The sequence below is a fragment of the Centruroides sculpturatus genome, unplaced genomic scaffold, assembly GCF_000671375.1.
Source record: "Centruroides sculpturatus isolate CEXI.00-Female unplaced genomic scaffold, Cexi_2.0 scaffold82, whole genome shotgun sequence".
Taxonomy (NCBI): domain Eukaryota; kingdom Metazoa; phylum Arthropoda; class Arachnida; order Scorpiones; family Buthidae; genus Centruroides; species Centruroides sculpturatus.
The window spans coordinates 771,842-782,291 of record NW_019384498.1 but is presented as its reverse complement, the minus strand read 5'-3'; the positions used below and the strand labels follow the sequence as shown (position 1 = coordinate 782,291).

Sequence of the window (10,450 nt, the reverse complement as noted above, 5' to 3'; positions counted from 1 at the left end):
GTGTTTTAATCTTTTTTTCCACTTCTAATTTGCTAATAATAAGTCGCTTGAAATTATTTAGACGAATAAACATGTTTTCAACACCATTTAGCAATAAATATCGCCAAAAAACGCCACCTTTCAAACTGACAATGTTAAGTCTATGGGAAACTTTTTTGCCGTTTATTGGCTTTAAAAATTTTGTTTTTACGCCTTTTATGCTCTAATTGGTCATTTCTATCATGACTGACTCTATATCAACCAATAAGCTTTCCCTCAAAACACGAAGTCAGATCGGCCCACCTCCGTTAGTCGCGCGAAAAAAAATTACACCGTTAGGCGCGCGGGGTACTATAGCACCCGACTGGTTTTCATTGTAAGTCTATGCAAAAAAATTTTTTCGTGCAAAATTGAGATTTTTTCGGTGCGATCTTCACACCATGGAAGGAAGGTACTGAGGGCATCATTTTTAAGCACAAAAAATTTTTAAAAATACACGCGTTTAAAGACCCCGGAGGTTCTATATAACCCCGCGCGCCTAACCATGGGTAAATAAAAATACAGTATCTATTTCTAAAACACACCAAAGACAAATTCATATGCGAAACATTTTTGATGACAATTTGATAATCTTCAGTTAACATAGAAAAACAAATTTAAAAAAATCAATATTTCTAGATTTAGAATAAAAGTAAATAGAATTCTTTTTAAGTTTAAATCTTAATTCTATAAAATTTTATAATAGTAATAGTTTATGCAAGTTAAAAAATAAAAGTAAAGATTAAGAATTCATTTATAAATATTTTTTTTATAAAACATTGTAAAGAAGCATGTGATCAAAGAAACTAAAAATATGAACCTAAGGATAAACTTACAAAAATTTTAAAAATATGCTTTGAAATTCTTAAAAAAGGAAGATTATTAAATATAGTTAAAGTTTGATTGAATGTTTTTGCAATAAATTTCTTGAATCTTCTAAATTTAGCAGTTTTTTTTAAAAAGATAAAGGGTGATAAGTTTCATAATGACTGATTAACTTCTGTGCAGTTTTACTCCTACATATTTCCAATGACAATATTTCACTTTTTATGGAAATTTTACAAAATTTTGTGTCACTGTACTGTTTAATATTGTACTGTATAATCTACATTGATATGTTTAAAATAAAAAATCATTACATTGTTACACTGTATCTTAATATAAGAAAACTAGATTAACACTGAATCATTTATATTCAAAATTTAACAAAACAAACCTTGGAACTGAATCAGGATAAAATTTTTCTGGAGTATAAATGTCTGCAAACAACTGCATACCTAGTATTGCAAATATGTAAATAATTACAGTTAAAATGAGAGTCATATTTGCAACTGCTCCTAAAGTACTTGCTATAATTGCTAGTAATATACGCATGGTAGGCCAAAACTGAGCAAGTTTCATAACTCGTAACTGAAAGTAAATATATTCTTAATTTTAAAGCAAAACTTAATAAAACATATTTATTTTTCAAAATTTACTAATACTTACTAAGCGAAATGTTCTCAAAACTGATAATCCACTGACACTTTCAAAGCTCAGATCTAATAGACTGAGAATTACAATAACAAAATCAAATACATTCCATTGATTATTAAAATATTGTCTACCCAATGCCACAATTTTAAGTATTGCTTCTATAGTAAATATACCAGTAAATATCTAAATCAAATAAAATAATTTAATTAGAATTTTAGTAATTATATAATAATTATGTTTGTTATGTTTTAAATTATAGTTACCAAATTTCCTAAACAAAGAACTTTTTCCACCTTTAAACTCATCCCAAAATGTTCAGTTGCTAAGAATGTTGTGTTAAGAATTATAGACAATGTAATTATCAAGTCAAATAAGGGATCGTTGACAAGTCTTGCAAGAAAATTCTGAATTATTTTCCAAGTTTTTCTACATTTATTTCTGAAATATTTAGCTAATAAAAAAATAAATTAAGTAAATTTCAGTTTTTTTATAATAGTTTTAATCATAAAATTCATTATTGAGTTTGAAAATATAAAAAGAACAATTTATAACAATCAGTTGCACCTACAGACTATAAAAAGGTGGGACACAAGCTATGAAAAAAGGGCATCATACATTATTCAAGAAGCTTCAAACTAAGATTTAACATTGGATCAGTGCTCCCATAAAGTGGCACTAGGTGCACTTGGGGCTAACTTAGGAAAAGGGCAACCAAGATGAAAAAGGGAAGTATGTGCCCCAATATAGGGTCACTATTGCTAACAATGATATTTCCTAAAATATACTTTTTGAAGTAATTATATTCGTTCTAAGAAATACAAATATATTATATATAATATATTTTCATTTAATGTATTTGTACAGTCCATATTTATTTATTCCTTATTCATAATTTAACATATTTGCAGTTTGGTATTTGCAATTATTTTCCATATTCATGAAATTCATTAATTAGCAAAAAGATTATGCTGTTTCATTATTTTTTTATAGACAATTCAATGAGTTTTTAATGCTTTTATCTTAAGCTTGTTCTACTGCAATTCATGTTACTTGTCATTTGTGAATGTATGTGGTTTTCTTCTTTAAGGAAGACATGTGGAATCAAAGTACAACAAAAAGGACAACTTTAATTAAGGTTGGAAGTTTAACTACAGGCTTCTTTAGGATTCCAGTGCTAACTTTATGTCCCAACAGTTAGAAACAATCAGAATAGTGAACAAGGTTACACAAACAAAATCCCGAACCATAGGACGCAACATAAAGAACCATTATTGAAAATCATCACGCAAAAATCTAAATCTATCTTAAACACTAATAACAAATAAGACTTAAACTAATATTAACTAAGGTAAGAAGATAGGGGATAGGCAAAGGAAAGTTAGAACTCAGAAAAGGGATACCCAATGCTAGTATGTAAGGCCTGCGAAGATCATTTCTTTTTGCAATGTCCTTAATGAGGGTCTTACATAAAGTTGGAAGGATCTCCCTTCTTTCTTTCCTTCGAGTCAGAACTGTCGGCGGTCACAATGTGAAAGTTTGTCCTTAATTAATCTCGGGCTTGGGGCTTAAGGGGTTTAATTAATTTCCATGGGTCTATCATGGATATTCCTTTGTCCATCTCTCAGACTCTCCCTTCGTCTCACGTACACTCCAAAAACTTTTCTCCCGCTCCTTCTCACTTCATTCCTCCCTCTCCTCCCTCTTACATCTCCTCTTACCTCACCCCCCTTGTTTTAGGGTGTTTTCGATAGCCAATAAGTAAAGGAATTTCGGGGAGAGACTCTCCAAAGAGGGTTGACCATAGAACGAAGAAAAGAGGAAAAAAAGGGGGGAAGAAAAGAGGAAAAAAAGGGGGGAAGAAAAGAATGCAGAAGGAAAAGTAAAACTAATTAAAATAAAATATAAACTATATACAAAATACATGGCGTACTGCCACACATTATACTGTGCTAGTGGATTCTATCTCACAGTTTCTTATGTTATTTGAATATGTGATTTACACAAATAATAAACATTAGTTTTATACCAGTTTGCATTGTTATTTCTGACAGTATATTCTATTAACAGATTTTTGTTATTTTTTCTTTATGCTTACAAATCAATATTGTCATTTAAACAAAAAAAACCTAGTGGCAAAATATCAAAAAGACCAGACAGTCAAAGAAAGTGATGCCCCTGAAAGACTAAATTAAAGATTTTGTGCAGGAGATCAGAAGCTATGATTACTCAAATTTTTGTCATAAATGAATGTACTGCAGTAGCATATTATGTTTCTTTGAGGCCCTAGGTGTAATTTTGTTATAAGGCCATTTATGTTTTGTTATTAAAGTGTTTTTTTTATATTAAAAAGACAATAACGTCCTTAAATAGTAATTAATTTTTTAAAGCTTTTTAATCATTCACTAAATTTTTAAATAATTTTTGAGGCCCCTTCAGATGATGAAACCCTAGGTCAGGGATCACCAAACTATGGCCCACAGGCCAGATCAGGCCCATTGCCACACTGTGCCACAAATGAGGTAAAATATAATTATTTATATGAAAATATCATAGTTTGTAGATAAACTTATTACATAGAAAAACCTATAATAAGTGTAAGTAAAAATGCCAGAAGTGGTTCAATCTGATTTTTGCATATGACAGTAATAAAATTTTTAGATAAATCAGTGAAATAAAAACTTTAGCAACTTTTTATGACTTTGGATATCAGATTGCTTTTTATGTAAGTACCTACAATGGAGTTTCTAACAAAAGCAATTACAAGCTTGCTGCAGTGATCGTATTTGTTTATTGGTAAATAAATATGTTGACTGTCTTTATTTTTTGTGTATTCAGTGTACTGTATTGAACAAATGGTAATGAGGCCTGCACTCGTCATTCTCTCAGTTATCTGTCCCATTGTGAAAAAAGTTTGGTGACTGTATATAATGTATATAATTAACTTTATTATAATACAAATGTAACTTTGTGTCTCCAGGTCTAAGTGTTACCACAGCTAACACAAACTGTCCAGAGACAAAGGAACACGACAAAGGTCAAAGATATGGGGTCGCCTAACTAGGTCAAGGGGCAATTTGGTGTGGGTTATCCCCTGGAGGTTTACATACATAAATTTAACAAAATCACACTTAATAAAATGTTGTTTAAAATTTGTTCATTTAAAGATTTAGGCGTTGTACTGGTCTTTGTATTCATTTGATCATTGAGGCTTTGATTCATTTCAGTTTGTCATCATTCCACTAGATTCTCCCTCCTCCTTCTCTGGGGCCTGTTCAGAAGCTGTTTTTGTCATTGTCTCCTTTTTGTTAGGTAAAGTCATTACAGTTCCTTTGTCGTAGCTAATTGTGCTTGGGTGTAAACTAGCACTAGCTGGGGATAAGTCTCTATTGTTTACTATGTTGTTGCACCTGTCAATTATCTTTTTGTTGAAGTCAAATCCTATCTGAATAGGATTTGTCTGTTTGTTAATTTCACACAGGCATAGTTGATCATAATGCCTTTTTATTATGTATCCATCATCGAATTCAATTAAGTTGTACATCAGGGGTGACCAACTTTTGTGTAGATAAGATCTACTTTTTATATTAAAAGTGTGTCACGATTGACTTGTTGTCATAGGCATAGTCTAAGTGGTGAGGGGGAGGTGTTTATACATACTATGTATAAACATAGTATGTATTATACTATGTTTATACACTGTGTTTCAGTACGAGGTGCACTTCCACGAGCAATGGGTAAATAAGCAAAATATATGTTTAAAACTATTTTTTATTTTTTAAATTGCTTATTAAGTTTGAGATATAGGCTCATAAAGAAAATAAATTTCCAGACCCAACTTTTGATATCTGCAGCTACAAGTTCATTCCATACAGGCGGTACCTAAAAAATTCAATTTTTCGACACTTTTTCAAGATAGATTTTTAGTAACTTAAAACATAATTTAATTTTTTTATCAATTGCAATATATAAGTTGTAGTACTATTTGTTCATAAATATGAAAAAGTTGTTATAAAAATGCAGTGTGGCTGATAATTTGATTTTAAGATTTCACTTTTGAGATTTTTTTTTGAGCCAAGAAAATTTATCATTGAAGAATGATATAAGATTTTTAGACTTTTTTTTGCTAATCTATCAATAACTTGCAGGAGTGCACCTCATACTGAAACATCCTGTATATTTATCTACATAAAAAACATAATTATTTAACAAGCCAAAAAACTCATGTCCAGAGGAATTAAAACAACATGAGTTATTATTAACAATATTTATTAATTCAAATTAGCTACAGATAAAGACAGATTTAGAATTTATTTTATTATCTTAACATTAATGGGAGGACTGAGTTTCCATGTCTGTAACCAAGGAATCATATTTAGGTGTATATCCTCACAAAGATAATAATAATTAGTCTTCAGTATGAAAATCAGTCAGGGGAGAGTGTTGTTTAGTCTTTGTTAACTTTAAGTATGAAAATGCCAATTCACACAGGTATGTAGATCTGAAACAAGAATAAATATATTTGCTACATTTGGTGATACTGGGATATTTTTTTCAGTTGATGTATTTCCAAAAATCTTCTTCAATTTTCTGGCTTGTAAGATTAAATCAGTTTGTAAAATTATAATTTCATTTTCTAATGCCTTTTGCTGCATATGAAATATGTCTGAAATTTTTTGGCTAATGCATTTCACACTTAAATCTTTTTTAAAAGGAAAAGATATAAATTCCACAATGTCTTTAATTTTTTCAAAATCTTGGAATCTTACCACAAAATCTTCAATTACTTTTTGGATTTCCACAACATATATGTCATTCTTATAATTAATATTTTTATGTTTTTATAGATTATCTGCCATATTTGGAAAATAATATAGATTATTTTGTTGCAGATCTTCTATTAGCAAACTAAATTTTGTTTTATATGCATCTACGCAGCTGATCATATCAATTACTGTTTTATTTTTACCTTGTAATTCTAAATTTAAATGATTTAATTTTGAAGTAAAATCAGTAAGAAATGCTAAGACACTAAGCCAAGTTTCATCATTTAAATTTTCACATTTTCCATCTTGCTCGCAAAGAAAATCTATTATTTCAGGCAATAAATCACAAAATCGTTGCAGAAATTTACCTCTGCTTAGCCATCTTACATCGATATGTTGTAATAATTCAGGTTGGCCTTCATCAAGCTGCAGTTGGAAGAGACACTGTTTGAGGGAACTTCCTTGAATTGAATTAACACTTTTAAACACTATGTCCATTACCTCTTTTGTGTTTAGTCTCTTGCTGACTAACACTTGCTGGTGAATTATGCAGTGGTAGCTCAAAAAGGCTGGTAATTCATCTTCATTTTGACATAGGGCTATAAATCCATTTATGTGACCTATCATTGCAGCTGTGCCATCCGTTGTTATTGAAACTAATTTAAAAAGTGATACTTTCAAATCATCGAGCAAGTTTTTAAAGGCTTTGAATATATCTACACCTCTAGTCCTTTCTTTCAAAGAAATCATATCCAATAATTCTTCTTTACATGTAAAATCCTTAAAAGCCATACAAATGAAAACAAGTAATTGTGTTGTATCACTTATATCTGTTGATTCGTCACATTGAAGGGAAAAACAAGAACATCTATTAATTTTGTTATATAACTGTTCTTTTACATTGCCACTCATCTTATCAATTTGTCACATCACAGTGTTTCGAGACAGTTATAGGTCTTGAATTGCAGCAATAATTTCACTTTTGTTCATAAAATCATTAAAAAGTGAATCTGACATTTCCAAAAAAATTTCCTTTACAAATTCACCATCAGAAAATGGTTTACATTTTTTTGCTAAGAGGTAGCTTACTTTGAATGATGCAGTAGTTACTGTTTGTGACTTCAACATTGGCTTTTTAAAAACATTTTGTTGATTTGTTAAGAGAGTTTTAAGATCCCTAACTTTACATTTTCTCAATTTGGAATTTGGTGGATAATCTGTTTGATACTTGTTATGTAAAGCTAAAAAATGTCTTTCCAGATTACCCTTTTTAGCAATGGCTATTGAGGTAAGGCATATCAAGCAATGACATTTATCATTCACCATTGTAAAAAAGTAATTGAGTTCCCATTCTTCATTAAAATGATAAGTTTTTGATTTTTTTGGGTTTACTACTCATGTTCGTGGGTATAGACTAAAATGCAAAAGAAATATGACAATAAATATTGAATTAAATATTTTCCTAGAAAATTAAAAAAAACTCATAAACTGCAGTAATTAACTCTGTTAATGACCACAGTTTAGAGGCCTGTTGCCGACAATGCTCACTTATCAAGTAAATAGATAGGTAAGAAAAGCCACAATTTAATTTAAAACATGAAGAAAAGGTACTTACATTTTAAACAGAAGAAAAATTGAAACTCAACATTGTCACTTTCGGGGACCACCACTTCACCCTACCTCTCTCTAACTACTCTCTCTGTCCCTCTTCCTGCCTTTCTTTTTTTTGATTTTATGACTGTCTACATTTCTTATTCTCCTTTTACAACTGTACACAAATGGATTGCACATGGACTGACAATATCGCATCTGAGGGAGGATGCAGAGGTCCGATATCACTACAGTTGCACTTGTGTGTTACATTCACATGTTGTGTTCGGTTACAAGTGTAACACATTAAGTCAAGACATAGCGAGCAATCAACCAAAATTGGCTTCGCAATCGACTTGTTGGCCACCCTCCTGATGTAAGTACCTAACCTAGTCGTTCAGCAACAATACCATATTTCCAAGGACCAGAAGTTGTGTAATTTCGGGATTGTACATGATCTCCCACATGATAAAATTTGTCGAATTTCGGTTGTTCGGTTATGTTCCTTTGGGAAGCTTGTGCCTGGGGTTTGAGCAGCTAATGTTATTGGTAGTTTAAAGTTGAACGGAATTAGTACCCTATTACTGATAATCTCAGATTTTGCACAAATGAAAGCTGCTTCCTCCTCTGCTGTCCAATGGAATTGAGTGTTTTTCTGTAAGCATTGATTCAATGGATATAAAATTTCTGATGCATTCTTGATGAATAAGATGAATGCAAAAAATAAGATCCATTCTGTAATAGTAATTAACAAGTCCTAGGAATTGGTGTAATTCTTCCACATTTCTTGGGCGAGGTGCATCCTGGATGGATTTTATTTTGTCTGAGACTTTTGGAGTCCTTCTGCATTAATTATATGTCCTAAATATTGTACTTTTCTTTCAAAGAATTTGCATTTACTGATGTTTACGTTTAAGTCATTAGCTATCAACTTGTCTAAGATATTCAGTAAATGGTCCATGCATCCTTTATAAGTTTTTCCTTGAATTATGATGTCATCAAAATAAGCTACCACTCCTTCAAAATTTTGGATGAATTAGTCAATAAACTTATGGAACTCGTTTGGTGCAGATTTAATTCCAAAAAATAATTGTTTCGTTTTGCTAGATAGGTTCCACAGTGTGTTGAGATTGTTTGTATTTTTGCACTGTCATCATCAACTGATAGATGAAGATAAGCTTTGTGGATATCTAACATGCAAAAAATAAGATCCATTCTGTAATTTATTGAAAATATCTTCAATGTGTGGAATTGGGTGGCATGAGTCATGCAACTGCTTGTTGACTGTAACCTTATAGTCAGCACAAATTTGTAATGTCCCATTGGATTTTGGAAAAAACANGAGCGGCGAAAAAAGGGAGACGAAGAAAGGACAGACTCGAGAGTGGATCGACGGAAGTACGAGGTATAGAGAAAACAAAGGAACGAGGACTGATCGGGACAACGAGAAAAAGGGGAGAAAGAAACTCGTTGAAGACTTCGATCGTAGTAACTTTTGTACGGTATCTGTATTTCATGTCTTGATTGTAATTCACGTGTGTCCGCGACTCAATTTTTGTAAGAAACGGATAGAATTATCGGGAAGTTATTGTATTACTTATTGATCCTTATGTTACTTAATTTCTGTATATTGAAATTAAATCTTACAGGGGAATCAAACAGGCTTAAGTAAGCTCAGTTTGATCCTCAGCTGTGGAGGTGTCGGGATAAATCATCTGGACGTACGATTTCCCACACTTTTCCTGTTTTCAAATGACCAACTGACGTCGTCATGGAGACGCAGATCCGGCAATGTCAGTAGTTTTGAAACTCGACTGCAGATTGGCTAGAAAACATTGTACGACCAGCGGACGTCCGATAGAGCTACCAATCACTGATTGGAGGAATTACATTCGTTTCAATCCGTATAAAAGGATTGAATTAGGTAGGAAGTTCAGTTCACCTAAGACATCTAAAAAACTCAAGTTTGTTAAGCTTCTCCTAAGCTTGCCTAGAAGGTTTGTTTCATTTCACTGTGCGGTAGCCAACGTTTGAGGGAATATGTCGCAAGGAGTCCTTTTCGACGGACCTGTTATTGTGGTTTAATTGACATTTGAACTTTGCTATATCCAAATTATTGTAATTGTTTTATTTTTGTGAGTTCATAACCGTATGTAAGTTTTAATCGTTAATATAAGCATTTGTGAATTGTGAACAAGTGGTTTGTGAACTTGACTGGAACATCCCCGTATAAAACAGTGCTTCAGTGCTTTTATAGCATAGGTTCACTCTAACATGGTTCAGGAATTGGGTAAAACCCTCGTACAACATAAAATGTAATAAAGGGTGCGTTCTTTTATACCTCCGCGTAACTCTGCGCAAGCATTCTAATTGTTTTCTTGGCTACTTTGAATGCTCTTTCAACAAATAATCCATTTAATGGTTAAATTTTACAATTGGAACCCTTCTTTTGCCTCTAAAAGCTCATTTTAAAATTATAGACTCCTCTATCACGATACTATTGATAGTGCAGGCACTGCCATCTTTCTTTCATCGTAGTAAACACAAGAATATACAATTATATATATATATATATAAAATTGTATGTATATATATATATATAT

At 31.6% G+C, this 10,450-nt stretch overlaps 1 protein-coding gene across 1 annotated transcript in view; it reads right to left on the bottom strand.

The window, feature by feature from the left end:
* The window catches only part of LOC111621990 (sodium channel protein 60E-like), a 150,910-nt gene that overhangs the window by 74,629 nt on the left and 65,831 nt on the right, over window positions 1-10,450 (bottom strand). The window contains exons 11-13 of the mRNA XM_023364281.1: window positions 1,758-1,945; window positions 1,507-1,677; window positions 1,235-1,428 (exon numbers count right to left, since the gene is read on the bottom strand). Of these exons, the coding sequence (XP_023220049.1) occupies window positions 1,235-1,428; window positions 1,507-1,677; window positions 1,758-1,945 (553 nt within the window). The remainder of the gene's footprint in view (window positions 1-1,234; window positions 1,429-1,506; window positions 1,678-1,757; window positions 1,946-10,450) is intronic.